This window comes from Megascapheus bottae, chromosome 6 (assembly GCF_031878675.1).
Source record: "Megascapheus bottae isolate mThoBot1 chromosome 6, mThoBot2.hap1, whole genome shotgun sequence".
Classification (NCBI taxonomy): domain Eukaryota; kingdom Metazoa; phylum Chordata; class Mammalia; order Rodentia; family Geomyidae; genus Megascapheus; species Megascapheus bottae.
Genome location: NC_143514.1, coordinates 5,681,830 through 5,695,955, shown reverse-complemented (window position 1 = coordinate 5,695,955; position 14,126 = coordinate 5,681,830). Strand labels below are relative to the sequence as shown.

The following is a 14,126-nucleotide window of genomic DNA, read 5'->3' as shown; positions in this document are numbered from 1 at the left end:
AATTGGAGTAAGAGTCTTATGGACTTTAGTGGTTGGGCTGGCTTTGAACCTGAACCTCAGATCTCAGCCTCCTGAGTAGCTAGGCTGACACTGGCGCCCTTCCCCACTTCTAGTTTTTTTTTTTTTGTTGTTGTTGTTGATTGGAAATAAGACTTTCATGGATTTTTCTACCCAGACTGACTTTGACCCTTGATCCTCAGATCTCAGACTCCTGAGTGGCTAGGATTACAGATGTGAGCCACTGGTGCCTGGATGACCGATGTGGAACAGTCAGAGCAGGAAACTAAGGCTCAAAGGTGGCATTAAGTGAGATGAGATTGGAAATGTCCTTTGCTCCTGGCTTTGGGTTTTCCCCACACATTTTGTGTTCAGCTCGGTTTTCCTGCTGAGGAAACTGGGCCAAACTCAATGGGGGAAAAACGTTCTGCAGACACCTTGCAGTACTGTTTATTTAGAGAAGGCGGTTGGTGCTGACATTTGCAACCTGACTTGTGGCATCTCAGCAATTTGGGTAACAAGCTCTATGCCAAAATGATAGGCGAATTGCCTAACTAACTTTCCTTTCCAATACTTATTCCCTTTATCTTTCAACTTGCCTTTGTCCACAGGTAAAGATGGAAGGATGAAACTATGCAGAAAAGAAAAAGGGTCTGTTCCTGGCTCGCACCTGTGATCCTAGCTACTTAAGAGGCTGAAAGCTGAAAATATTAGTTCATAGCCAGCCCAGACAGATAAATCTGAGTGCCTCTTATGTTAACCAGCAAAAAGCTGGAAATATAGCTGTGGCTCAAGTGCTAGAGTGCCATCCTTGTGTGAAAAAGATAAGGGATAGAAGCACCCAGGCTCTGAGTTCAAGCCCCAGTATGCACGCACGCGTACGCACACACCTATTGTGAATTGAATCAGAGTCACATATAGCCCGAGGCTCTATCCATCACTTAGCAGGCAGTGTTAGTGGATAGTGATGCCATACTGCTCCCTGGGTCTGTGCTTAGGGAAGACTGACTGACGTGTCAGCACGGTGCCAGCTTTGCATGATGTAGCGCATGCTCACTGTGCTGTGTGGCCAGCAGAGGCAGAGCAGGAGAATTCTGCTTTTTCGCTGGTTGTCTCTTGACCATCTATGCTTGTGTTTAAAAAAGTAAGCCGCCCACAACCACTAATCTCTCCTGTGCTCTGTGGCGGGGTAAGGATGGAGAGGTATAAAAGGGGTAGGCAATCATCTTTATTTGAATCTCTACTAACAATGAAACAAGTACTTACGTTTCTAATTGCTTTCACTCCTAGTAATTCTAATGAACATTTAATGTTTTATAAACTGGAGAAGTATAGAACTGTGATGGTTCTTATCAAACTTTGCTGCCTGTTAGACTCTTCTGGGATTATTTATTTTTCTGTGCAGGTACTAGGACTTGAACTCAGGGCCTGGGCTTTAGCTTTTATTCCACTTGAGGCTGGTGCTCTATCACTTGAGCCACAGTTCTACTTCCAGCTTTCTGGGGGTTAATTGGAGATAAGAGTCTCATAGACTTTCCTGCCCAGGCTGGCTTTGAACTGTGATCCTCACATCTCAGCCCCTCCACGTTCCAGTCTCCTATTATACTCTTGACTCCTAACGTTGGGAATGAGTCCTGATCCTGGAACTTTCCTGCATTCTGACAGAATAATAGTAGGAGCCAGGAGTCAGGCCCTGATCTTGTCTTTGGGGTACACACATGACTTTAATAATTTTTTCCATCCTCTGCCTTTCAGGATCTCCTGCTAGGGAATCCAGTGGGTAGAGTTTACAGGCTCGGGATTGTGAGTGACAGGAATCTGTCTGTCTGTCCCCAGTATTTTTCATGCCCTTGTTGCTGTTTTCTCTCTGACATGGCTGTTGAACTTGTTTTTCTTTCTGCCTAGGTGTTGGCACCGTGCCTCCAGCACCCACAGCTCCACTGATGAGCACCCATTCAGAGGCTGGCTCTGCCCCCTACCTAGGCCCTGTGCATCCCCACATCCCCAGGAGGGGCCCTGAAGACCTGGGACAAAGCTTGGAGCCTGGGTGCCAGTGGGACATGATGAGGCCCCAAAAAGGCAGTGCGTGTGGGGACCTGTCCTCAGGCTCATCCATGTACCAGCTCACCTCCAAACCCACCGGTAAAGCACAGAGCGGAGGGTCGACCTCTGGCATCAAATCTCCTGACCACTTCTTTCCTATCTGGGCAGGACTTTGTCCAGTGAGCCTCTAGTCCTTGGCTCAGAGTGGGAGAAGCTCAATGGACTCTCACAGTGCTCTATCCTTACTAAGGCCAGCCCTCCTTTCACCACATCTATGGCCCCAGTGCTCTTCAGAGCCACAAGAAAGTTGGGGACCCACTTCCCATACTGTCCCTCACTCTCCAACCACCTCCTCCTCCTCCTCCTCCTCCTCCTCCTCCTCCTTCTCCTCCTCCTCCTCCTTCTTTTGTCTGTCATGGGGGGATTGAACTCTGGACCTAGGCACTGTCCCTGAGTTCTTCAGCTCAAGGCTACCACCCTATCCCTTGAACCACAGCGTCTCTTCCAGTTTTCTGGTGGTTAATTGGAGATAAGAGTCTCACAGACTTCTGTGCCCAGACTGGCTTTGAACCTTGACCTTCAGATCTCAGCCTCTTGAGTAGCTAGGATTACAGGTGTGAGCCACCATGCCTAGCTTCTCCCTAACCTCTTTATAGCCCTTTATCTCAGATACTTCTAGAAGGCCAGACAGACATTTACAGGGACTATCTCCTATGAGTCAGGAATTTTATAAAAAGAAACACAGCTCCTTCACCAGCCATATATGTATGTCTCCTGTCCAAAACCCAGTGTCTAACCCTTATAATCCTAGACACTCAGGTGGCTGAGAGCTGAGATTTTCTGGGCAGAAAAATCTGTGAGACTCATCTCCAATTAACCAGCAAAAAGCTGGAAGGGAAGGTATACTAGTCTCAAGTGAAAAATCCAAGCAAGAATGTGAGGCTGTGAGTTCAAGATCAAGTACTAGAGAGTGCGCGTGCACTCTCTTTCTCTCTCTCTCTCTCTCTCTCTCTCTCTCTCTCTCTCTCTCTCTCTCTCTCTCTCACACACACACACACACACACACACACACACACACACACACAATTCATGCTCTGAAGGAGGTTTTCGGTGCCAGTCATTAACCATGAAGAGTGAGTTGAAGGTCACATATGCTTACAATAGGCTAGAAAGGCCTTGGTAAAGAAATGTTCAGTCATATATGAATGAGGATAAAGATATTAAAAGAAAGGTAGAATGAGGCCTTCACTGTCATCTCAAAGCCACATTCTGGAGATGACCACAAGTTTCTGATAGGAAGTAGCCCTGGTCAAATATGACAGTTTTCTTTCTAAACCATACAAGACTCCCCTCTACTTACCAGAACCTGTGTGTTAGGGTGTCCATGGGGAAGCCTTAGCCAGGGCTGGCCAGGGCTTACCATGCTGTTGCTGCTGCTGCTGCTGCTGCTGCTTCTTCTTCTTCTTCTTCTTCTTCTTCTTCTTCTTCTTCTTCTTCTTCTTCTTCTTCTCCTCCTCCTCCTCCTCCTCCTCCTCCTCCTCCTCCTCCTCCTCCTTCTCCTTTTCCTTCTCCTTCTTCTCTTTCTTCTTCTCCTTCTCCTTCTCCTCCTCCTCTTCCTCCTCCTCCTCTTTCTTCTCCTTCTTTGCTTGTTTGTTCACCAATACTTGGGCTTGAATTCAGAAACTTAGGCTCTCTTGCATGGCTTTTTCTGCTCAAGGCTGGTCTTTATCACTGGAGCCAGATTTCCCCTTGTGGCTTTTTGCTGGTTCATTGGAGATAAAAGTGTCACAGACTTTCCTTCTCAGGCTGGCTTTGAGTTGGGATCCTTCGATCTCAGCCTCCTGAGTAGCTGGGCTTACTGACCGGAGCCATGCACGCCCTGCACACCAAATTCCCTGTTTCCTGGGAGCCCACACTTGAGGGGGTCATCAGCATTGGATCTTAGTGGTTAGGGATCTTCATGAGAGGCCACTCGCCCCCCTCCTGGTAAGACATACTCTTCCCTACTTTTCTTCATGTCCAGGGGCTGATCTGCTGGAAGAGCACCTGGGGGAGATCCGGAACCTGCGCCAGCGTCTGGAGGAGTCCATCTGTGTCAATGACCGGCTGCGGGAGCAGCTGCAGCACCGCCTGACCTCCACTGCCCGTGGGAGCGGTAGGGGAGCCCTGGCCCTCACTATCAGGGCTGTGTTTCAGGAGATTCCCACACCAAGACCCTTAGGCAGAGTTTCCCAGGGCTCCAGGAATTTTCCTGCCCTTTATGTCACTTGCTATTTGCAGACAAGCTGGAGATGTGGTGGTGGGAGAATGTTGGCTTTAAGGGGTGAGTCTGAGTAAACAGAACAACTCTGCTCAAGGCAGAAGAGTCTCCTGACTTCTGGCCTCAATCTGCCAGGGGGGCCTGGCCATTCTGTGTGCTTGTGATTGGTAAGAGATAGAGCTTTCCCTTGGAGACCCTCTTCCTTGCATGGCTGTTCTTCTACACTGCAGCAGCAGCTAGCCAGGGAGAGGGAGCCTGAGACTCAACTGCAGCAATGGCACATGGCAGTGGTGTGCCCACAAGCCACTGAAAGGAGTCACCAAGATGCTCAGCATTCAGCTGGCTGCACTTAGTTCAATCCCTCGTCTTGAGTCCTAGGGATTTCCAAAATGATTTGACACAGCAGATCTTTCAGAGATTAAAAAAAAAAAAAAGGGAAGCATCGGAAGTCCCTGATACTCAAATGTGTGTTTTCTGTACAGGATCCACCCCTCAATTTGGTGGTCAGGGCTTCGAGTCCATGTCCCAGCTCTGTAATGAGAACAGAGTCCTCAGGGAAGAAAATCGGAGCCTTCAAGCTCAGCTGAGTCACATTTCCAGAGGTGGGTGATAGAAACAACACACTCTGGGGGTCATTCTAGGGTTATTTCCTCCCTGACCATACCCATCGCCATGGGAATAGCAGCGAGATGGACTGAACATCTGCCCAGAAAAACCCATTCAAGATTTTCATAGTTATTCTTGGTGCACCAGGTGGGACCTAAGAGGACCCAGCCATGGCTCTGGACTCCCAGGCTCCCGGGCTGCGTGTCTGTAAGAGGCCGTCACTTCTGTGAAATCACGAGTGGTCCAATGAGTAGGGTATACTCAAGTCCTATTGATCATTTTGGAGATTTTGTGACCAAGAGAGATTCTGAAAGCTGGGTGCTGGTGGCTCATGCCTGTAGTCCTAGCTATTGAAGAGGCTGGACTGATGAGCACAGCCTGGACAGAAAAATCCATGAAACTCTAATCTCCAATGAACCAGCAAAAACCTAGAAGTAGAGCTGTGGTTCAAGTGGTTGAGTGCCAGCCTTGAGTGAAAAACATGATAGCACAAAATTCAAGTCCTGAGTTCAAGCCTTCCTAGTACTGACACACACAAACACCAAGAGAAAGAGAAGAAAGGGAGACCAGAGATTTTGAAAGCCTATGAAACAGAAATTGCCCCAATTTTCAAAAATAATGAAAAAAAAACATCTTCTAAAATCTACACATAAGAAAACTTTGTTTATCTTTGGCAAAATATGGATTGTTGAATGGATGGTGTACATGCCCCTAGAAAACAATGAGCCAAATTATCTCCTCAAAAGCAAGGGTAGCCACTGTATGTCAGAGACTCAGGGAACTGCAAAGACAGTGATGTACTGTCCCCCAGTGTCTGTACACAGTGAGCCAGTCTCTCCCCATGTCCTGTGGCTGGTTTGGGTCTGTTTGTCAGGACTGGCATGCTGTCAGCTTTTCCTCATGCTGAGCTTTGGCTCCCAAGCCCTAAATCCCGGGGTTCTGCCCACCAGGACACTCCCAGGAGATGGGGCATCTGAGGGAGGCTCTGCACTCCACCCAGTCCCAGCTCCAAGAGCTGGAGAAGGAGCTGGAGCAGCAGCAGGGCTCAAAGCAGCAGCTGCTGGAAGACTTGAGGGAGAAGCAACAGGAGGTCTTGCGGTTCAGGGAGGAACGCCTGTCTCTCCGAGAAAACGATTCCAGGTGAGAGCAGACCTGCTGCCCATTTTCAGTTTAAAAGAAAGAGGGGCTGGGAGTGGTGGCTGATGCCTGTAATCCTAGCTACTCAGGAGGCTGAGATCTAAGGATCCTGGTTCAGAGCCACCCCGGGCACAAAAGACTATGAGACTCTTATCTCCAATGAACCACCAGAAAAACCAGAAGTGGCACTGTGGCTCAGGTGGTAGGATGGTAGCCTTGAGCTGAAGAGCTCAGGAACAGTGCCCAGGCCCAGAATTCAGGTCCCATGATGTATTAGAAAAAAAAAAAAAGAAGGGAGATTGGCAAGACAGAATATCCTTTTCGAAACCTCAGTTTCTCTTTGCTTTCATTCATGGGTGACTTTGAGCAAAAAGAAGGACTCTCCAGTTATTCTGTCCACAAACTAGAAGCCGTTGCACCAGCATGGCTAGAGTGCTACCCAGCTTCCATTAGCAGGAAGGGCACTGTGTACACAGACACAAGGCTGCTGGTATGTTTTTGATGTTCCCAGTGGACATAGCCAAAGCTATACTTTGAGGGCCAGTACTGCACTGGTCCCAGACTCTCCATTCACTGGCAAGTTAAAAGTGAAGTCTCCCTCACCTGTGGCTCAGGCTCCTCAGGCTCCCTTGCCCTCCGGTTGCCTCCATTGCCTCTTCCACAGGCTGCAGCACAAGCTGACCCTCCTGCAGCAACAGTGTGAGGAAAAGCAGCAGCTGCTCCACTCCCTGCAGTCACAACTTCAGATCTACGAGGCACTTTATGGAAATTCTGAGCAAAGCATGAAAGGTTTGCATTCCCACCCCCCTGCAAGTCCCAGGAGGAGTTGCTGCCAGGTGCAAGAGCCATAGAGTTAAACTTCACGTAAGAATCCCACAGACTTTCTTTCTTGCCTGGGCTGGCTTTGAACCAGCTGATGCAATAATGAAATCGTAGGCTCGTGTCAGTTCACCATCATCATTCACCTTTTGGTGGCATGCATAGCCAGAGCCCCAGAGAAAGTCCAGGCTACGTGCCACCCCACTGCCACACCAGAACAGTTACATTTCTCGCACAGATATGTTTCCTAAATGCTTCCTGTGACGGTGGGGCCCCTGATAGGAAGGAATGTCACAGAGTAGTGTCCTTGCATCTCTCGGGAGTTCCGGAGCCACTGTTCACCAGACCCCTCCCATTCTTCCTTCAGCTTCCAGCCTGGATGCCCGTTACCAAGTCCCTGTGAACCGCGACTTGAGCCACCTGGTGGCAGAGATCCGAGCTCTGAGGGCACAGCTGGAGCAGAGCATTCAGGTGAACACTGGCCTGCGGCTGCAGCTGGAGCAGCAGCTGGATGGAGGAGTTGGCAAAGCCAGCCTCTGCCCCTCCTCCATTAGCCAGGGCTTCTCAGCCAATTCCAAGCCCAGCAACCAGACACCACTCTTCCAAGGTAGGAAGGAAAAGGGGTCTGGGAAGCCTTGGGGAGGGGGGAAGGAGGGGAAAGGGGTGTCGTGGCTGTCGTGGCCAGCAGCCAGCGTTCTGTGGATAGTCTGATGAAATCAGGGAAGCCATGTTTCACCTTCTGAATGAGAGCCAGGATTTAGGGCCAGACCTGTCTTTAGGTTTGGAGTTTACTGCTTACAGGTTACAAGATGTTTGCTTTGGGCATAATAAACTGTCAAGTGTTTAAACCTCAGTTTTCTCAACTTAAAGATGGGAATAGTAATGACTACTACTACTACTAATGATAATAATAACAAATACTTTATATGGTTATTTGGCACACTAAATTCAGTGTGCTGGTCCTGGGGCTTGAACTCAGGGTTAGGGTGCTGTCCCTTAGCTTTTTCACTCAAGGAGGACACTCTGCCACTTGAATCAAAGCTGTAGGTCTAGCTTTTGGTGGTTAATTGGAGATAACAGTCTCATGGACTTTCCTGCCCGGGCTGGCTTCAAGCCTCAGATCTCAGCCTCCTGAGCAGCTAGGATGACAGGTGTGAGCCACCACACCCATCATTAATATTTATAGTTTATTATAAGGCATTGTTCTGGATACCACATACCAAAAAATCTGGGTTTATAAAGTTAGACTTTGTTTTTTCAACTAGAACTTGTATTCTCTCCAATATCCTTTAGTTAAAGGAACACGGTTGTGTTCTGAAAAACGAAACAGCAAACAAAGCCATCTGTTGGCTCTTGCCAACATGTCATGGTAGCATGGGGAATGAATACCAACGTGTCCACTTAGCCCCACAGCCCTGGATCTGGGGCTCTGCAGGTGTCGTAGTGCCTAGCGAGTATGCAGTGTGTTCTAGGAGCCTGGACACTGTGTGTGTGTTTCCTCCCTTGATTCAGCTGCTTCCCCGCCAGTCCGGGATGTTGGTGTGAGTTCCCCAGCATTGGCCCTCCCCAACAACTCTTCCACTGCTCCTGGTTCCGACGCTGCCGTGGTCACCAGGACGAAGGGTAAATAGATATGGATGGCAAGCAAAGGGCTCAGAGGCAACAGTTTCCATAAGTCCAAGTAACCCTTACTTCTCTATAACTGTATTATCTGAATTTCAAGATTTTTCTAAATCTACATGTCCCAAACTCATTGTACTCTTCCAGTTGCCTCCTCTGCCCCTCCCCCCTCCTCTTTCTGTTCTTGAAGGCATTCCCTATTTTACAGATGATTTTTCTTGTTAACCTAGAAACTTATTTTCCACTAACATTTGTCCTAATTGTCCATAAGGATAGAAATCCATAAGGATAGAAATCTCAAATTTATTATTATGAGGTGATGTAAGGAAAATTTTAAACAGAGATATTCTAGATTCTCTATGATTCTCTAGATTCTGGAGAACGTTACCCACTCTCTGTGAACTTTACCCACTCTGTACATTTATTGTTGAACTTAAGGTGCTGTGCTTACCTGTCTGGCTGGTACTCTACCACTTGAGCTAGGCCTCCAGCCTGGATTTTTGCTTGTTAATCAAAGATGGAGTCTCAAAGCCTTTTCTGCCCAGGCTGGCTTTGAACCCCTATCTTCCGGGTCTTAGCCTCTGGAATAGCTAGCATTCCAGGCATGAAACCCACGTGTGGCTCACTCTGTAATTTTAAACACTGCCTTTCTCAGTCCTGGCCTCTGGACTGAACTGAGGCCCTGGTGACCAGCAAGGACTCCTCATTCGCTGTGGCTTTTCTTTTCAGAGCTGGATTCAGGGGCTTCTCCAGGGAGGAGAAACCATTCTGTGCTGGAGGGTGAGGCTACAGATGGTTGCTTTGCTAACAAGAATGGCCGCCATGTCATAGGCCACGTGGACGACTACAGTGCTCTGAGGCACCAGGTTGGGGAGGGCAAACTGTTGGTCCAGAAGATTCTATCCCTCGTGCTGCCAGCACGCACCTTCTCTGGCCTCGATCCTCAGCACACAGAGGTAATCACTCACTTCTTCCTCTGATTTTCCCTTCCCGGCCCATTACTTACTTCCATTTTCTCCTTAGGACACTAGTTAAGGCAGTCTTTCCATTACCCTCGCCACGCCCCATCCGCTGCCACACCCATTTCCCATCATGCATTCTACTCTGCCACTGATCCGGCTGACTGGGTGTTGACCCTCAGAACCACAGAAAGCCAGGAGTATTGTCACCATCCTCTGCAGATACTTGACAGTGTTCCCAGGATTCTGGTCACTGGCTACAGCCGTGTCGGCACGTGGCTATCCATGGGGAGATCTCCCTGGGTCTCATGGATGGACAGGGTGGGACGCCTGGTGGGATTCCTTGTTCAGACTGAGCAGAGCAGGGCTGACAATTAGCAAAGCTTCCCAGCATGCATCAAGGACCCCAGTGGCCATGGTGTCTGTGGACACATAGGAGGCCGGCCTCCGAGTGGCCTGCACGGTGTGGGGGGGCAGGCCGAGCGCAGCTCCCTCCGCAGCTCCGGTGTGGCATCGGGGCTCAGGTAGCCTGGTCCCTAAAGGGGAAGTCGTGGATGAGTTCTGAAGACTGTGTTGGCTCCCTACGTGGCAGCCAGTGATAGTCACGGGTACCAAGTCCTCCACTGGAGTGACGTTCACTAAGTCCTCCTTATCCTCCCCAGGTGCTGAGTGGCACAGCTTCCCGTGAGCTACGGAGCAGTGCCGGTGCCCTGAGCCACACGCTAGAGGAGGCGGCATCCCTCCTCACCATGTTCTGGAGAGCAGCTTTGCCAAGCTCCAGAGGCTCTATGCCATCCAGCAAAGTGGTAAGGAGCCATGTCTTCCTGTCTTTCCCTCCTTCACTCCCTCCCTCACTCCCTCCGTCCCTTCCTTCCTTCCCTGCCTCCATGCCAGTACTGGGTCCTGAGTGCTGTCCCTTAGCTTTTTCACTCAAGGCTAGCACTCTACAACTTGAATCACAGCTCTACTTCTGGCTTTTTGCTGGTTAACTAGAGATGAGTCCTCTAACTTCCTTGCCTGGGCTGACTTCAAACCGCCATCCTCAGACCTCAGCCTTCTGAGTAGCTGGGATGACAGCTGGGAGTTTTTGCACATCCAAAGCCAAGGTTGTTGGGCCCAAGATGCCCTGTGCTAGTCCGCCTGGGGCTTCCAGGCTGTTGGCATTCCTCATCTGTGCTGCCCACAGCACGGATCTGAGAGGCATTCCTGGAGGGAGACACAGTCCAGGAGAGAGGGTGGGGGTAATGGGGTAAGAACCACGAAGGTGGGTGACAGAAGTGTGGCTTCCGTCTGTCTGCTGAGAGCCTCCTCCTCTTTTCCAGGGAGAGTCCATGGAAAGGGAACTCCAGGATCTGCGAAGCCAAGTGTCCACACAGGAGAAACTCCTCCAGAGCACAGCCAAGCGCTTGCGCGCCGCCAGCCAGCAGCAGGAGAGCATGGAGCACTTCATCGTCAGCCAGTGTGGGTCCCTCGAGCCGGGCCCGAGGGCCCTACCAAGCAGCACGGAGGCTGGGGATGGCAGAGGGGGAGACCCTTGGAACAGGCCCAACCCCTGTGTCACCAGTAAGGGATAGAGCCATAGAGACGCCCCCTACCCCCAGCCAGGCATTGGTGGTTCATCCTGGCTACTCAGAAGGCTGAGTGAGATCTGAGGATTGAGGTTCAAAGCCAGCCCTGGGCAGGAAAGTCCTTGAGACTCTTTATCTCCAATTAAATACTAAAAGGCTCTAAATGATGCGGTGGCTTAAAATGGTAGAGCATTAGCTGTGAGCACAAAAGGTAAGGGACAGTGCCCATGCCCTGAGTTCAAACCCCCAGATCAGAAAGAGCCAAAAAGAGAGAGGAAGAAAGAAACCCCCCTCCCCAAACTGAGGGACCAGGAGGAAATGATTGAGAACACAGAAATGAAGAATGTAGGGCCCTGCTGGTAACTTCTGCTTTGTGGGGATGTTTTGTTGTTTCAGTGACAAGGACGCATGACGTTTTGAAGAAAGCAAGGACAAATTTGGAGGTAGGGAAGCCACTAGACTATGGGCTACAGGGCCTGGCCCTGCCTCATGACTATCTGCCATGTGTGTGTAGGTGACCTGGACCCATTCTGATCTTCCAAGAAATGCCTAGGCCATGTGCTGGGTCTCAGTTCCTCAGGAGGCCCCTTCCTTCACATTGCCCTCCCCTCCTCAGCCCTCCCTGACCTCATCCTTATCCTCCTCCACTCCCACGTCCTCTTCTCTATGTCACATGAGAGTCTGGGGAAATGCAATTCAGTTGGTTCTCACATTCAGAGTGTGTCTGAGTTTTAGGGAGATCAGGTATGCATTCTGGACTTTCCTGTACAGCTCTACGAAAACGCCAGATGCAAACTTCTAAATTGGCTTCCCTGTGCCCTGTGAGATTTAGATGTGTCCTTTCCTCTCAAGAACATCAAGGAAAGCAGGCACCACTGGCTCACTGCCTGTGATCCTAGCTACTCAGGAAGCTGAGATCTGAGGGTCAAGGTTCAAGCCAGCCAGGATACAGAAGTAGGAGACTCTTCTCTCTGTTGCCCAGTAGAAAGCTAGAAGTGGAGGTGTGGCTCAGGTGATAGAGGTATCTAAAAAGCTGGGAGAGTGTGAGGGCACACCCCAGAATTGTAATACTGAAAGCCGGAGTAGTTGAGCATTTTCCTAATGTTCCTACATGGTAACGTGACAGTGTGCTCTGCCCCAGTGTGGCGATAGGCTTCACGCTTGGTCTTTTTTTCTAACCTGTTTTGGTTTTTCTTTGATGACCCCTTTCTCTCCTGAGCCCAGTGCATACCACTCACAAGATTGCCTCTGTGCAGCCTTACTCGTGTCCCTTCTAAGGTAATTCAGCAGTCATAAGCCAAGCACCGTGGCCCTCTAGTGTGCCAGCTTCCCCTCTGCCTCCCTTCTGCCCTGGGCTCCAACTTGCAGCCTGACAGGATGCGTGGCTTCGGCTGGCAGAACTAGATGTAGATGGTCGCTGAGACACTGGCTCATTGGGCTCCCTGCTCACCGTCACCGGGGGACTGGCCATACACTGGCCTCTCCTTCCTGCAGCTGGCTGTTTCCAGATGTGCATGGTTCTTGCTCATCATTTCTTCTCTTGGAGGATAGAAACGTCTTTTTTTCCTGGCTCCAATTTCCTGTAGCACTGGCTGTTCTCCACCCCCCCCCCAAAAAAAAGTGACATTAGGGTCTGGCTTTGGAGTATGTAATGGCTTGAGCAACGGGAATCTGAGCCCACAAAGGCTTTGCTCTCTCTATTCAGACTTCTGTGTCTCCTTCAGACCCAGCAAATCCCGAGCTCATCCCCTTAACCAGCTTTGCCTACCTTCCTGGCTTCCAGTTCTCCTCTAACTCCAGCCGCGTGGTGCCAGCAGCAGGGTCTGACAAGTCTGAATTCGGTTTGACTTCTTTTTGCCTGCAGGTGAAATCCTTAAGGGTTCTGCTGTGCGCACCAGCCGTGTGACCCTTGCCTTCCAGGAGCCGGATAGGAAGCGAAACCAGAGGTCCTTGAAACGGCTGGAAGCCTGGGCCCGCGCTTGTCCTGCGCAACTCCCCATCTGCTGAGGAGGTCTGGCCCGGCTCTCTCCAAACTTCTGGAGAGCCAACAGGGGCCTCAGACAGCAAGGCAGGATGATGTTCTGGCAGTAGCCAAAGTCTACCAAGCCCAGGACTAAGCAAAGCCCACAGAGAGGACACAGAAGACACCGCAACACCGCTCTCCACAGCCTGGGCACCGCTGTAGCGCACTCCACACCTCAGCAGTTGTCCTCACACTCAGGGGAAATAGGGCCCTGTCTCCCACGAATGGGTGCCAGGCCCCAACACTGGAGGCCCGAGGGCAGCAGCAGACACACACTACTGAGGAGTAAGCCCAGCTGGACAGGGATGGGGGCTCTGCCTGCGACACCTGCAGACCTAAACCTTTATGACCCTGGCAACACCGCCGGGCCAGGCCAGCCTGGGCTTGGGTTTGCACTTTGCCTGTGCCCATGTGTGGAGCACGGGGACACCCTGGCTGCCCCTCATGTTTGACCTAGCATCTTCTGTTTTCTTAATGAAATCTCAAAATATGCAACCCCAATTTGTCATCCTGACCTCCCGTGGAGAAATGGGGGCTGATGTGACACCGAGCTTCTCGAATGTCTGGCAAACAGCAGACAGTCAGTGGTCTGGGCTCAGGGGGAAGTTGCACAGAGAGGCCGCCTCCCGCCTTTCTGGTGCTTACCGCATGTGTGTATAAATGTATGATAGAGATTTCTATGTGTTGCTGTAGCCAACATGCAGACAGGGAGAATGAGAGGAAACAAAGTTCCTTTTCATGGCAATTAAAACAAAAAGCATATAAAGAAATAAGTTGGTCTGTGTGTTGTTTCCCATTTCAACACTAGATAGAACCAGTGTGCAAGAACAGAGAAGAAAAATTCTAAGCAACGTTGAGCAGATGCAGGGGGATCACATCTGTAATCCCAGCTACTCAGGAGGCCGAGATCTGAGGATCGTGGTTTGAAGCAGCAATGGCTGCAAAGTCCATGAGACACTTATCACCAATTAACCAACAAAACCCCAGAAGTGTTGTGACTCAGAGTGCCAGCCTTGAATGACAATCACACCCCAGTATGGGCACAACACTAAAAAGAGAAGAAAAAAGAAACCTTGACTCTAAGTTTAAAAGAT

General features: G+C 50.2%; 1 protein-coding gene across 1 annotated transcript in view; it reads left to right on the top strand.

The window, feature by feature from the left end:
* Pde4dip (phosphodiesterase 4D interacting protein) overlaps positions 1 to 13,805 on the top strand; it is a 138,773-nt gene extending 124,968 nt beyond the window's left edge. Inside the window, exons 36-47 of the mRNA XM_090334170.1 lie at positions 1,903 to 2,139; positions 4,064 to 4,195; positions 4,783 to 4,902; positions 5,857 to 6,046; positions 6,708 to 6,832; positions 7,230 to 7,469; positions 8,375 to 8,485; positions 9,212 to 9,438; positions 10,104 to 10,247; positions 10,764 to 10,902; positions 11,406 to 11,452; positions 12,874 to 13,805. Of these exons, the coding sequence (XP_090190296.1) occupies positions 1,903 to 2,139; positions 4,064 to 4,195; positions 4,783 to 4,902; positions 5,857 to 6,046; positions 6,708 to 6,832; positions 7,230 to 7,469; positions 8,375 to 8,485; positions 9,212 to 9,438; positions 10,104 to 10,247; positions 10,764 to 10,902; positions 11,406 to 11,452; positions 12,874 to 12,915 (1,754 nt within the window). The 3' untranslated portion in view covers positions 12,916 to 13,805. The remainder of the gene's footprint in view (positions 1 to 1,902; positions 2,140 to 4,063; positions 4,196 to 4,782; positions 4,903 to 5,856; positions 6,047 to 6,707; positions 6,833 to 7,229; positions 7,470 to 8,374; positions 8,486 to 9,211; positions 9,439 to 10,103; positions 10,248 to 10,763; positions 10,903 to 11,405; positions 11,453 to 12,873) is intronic.
* Positions 13,806 to 14,126: the final 321 nt, after the last annotated feature.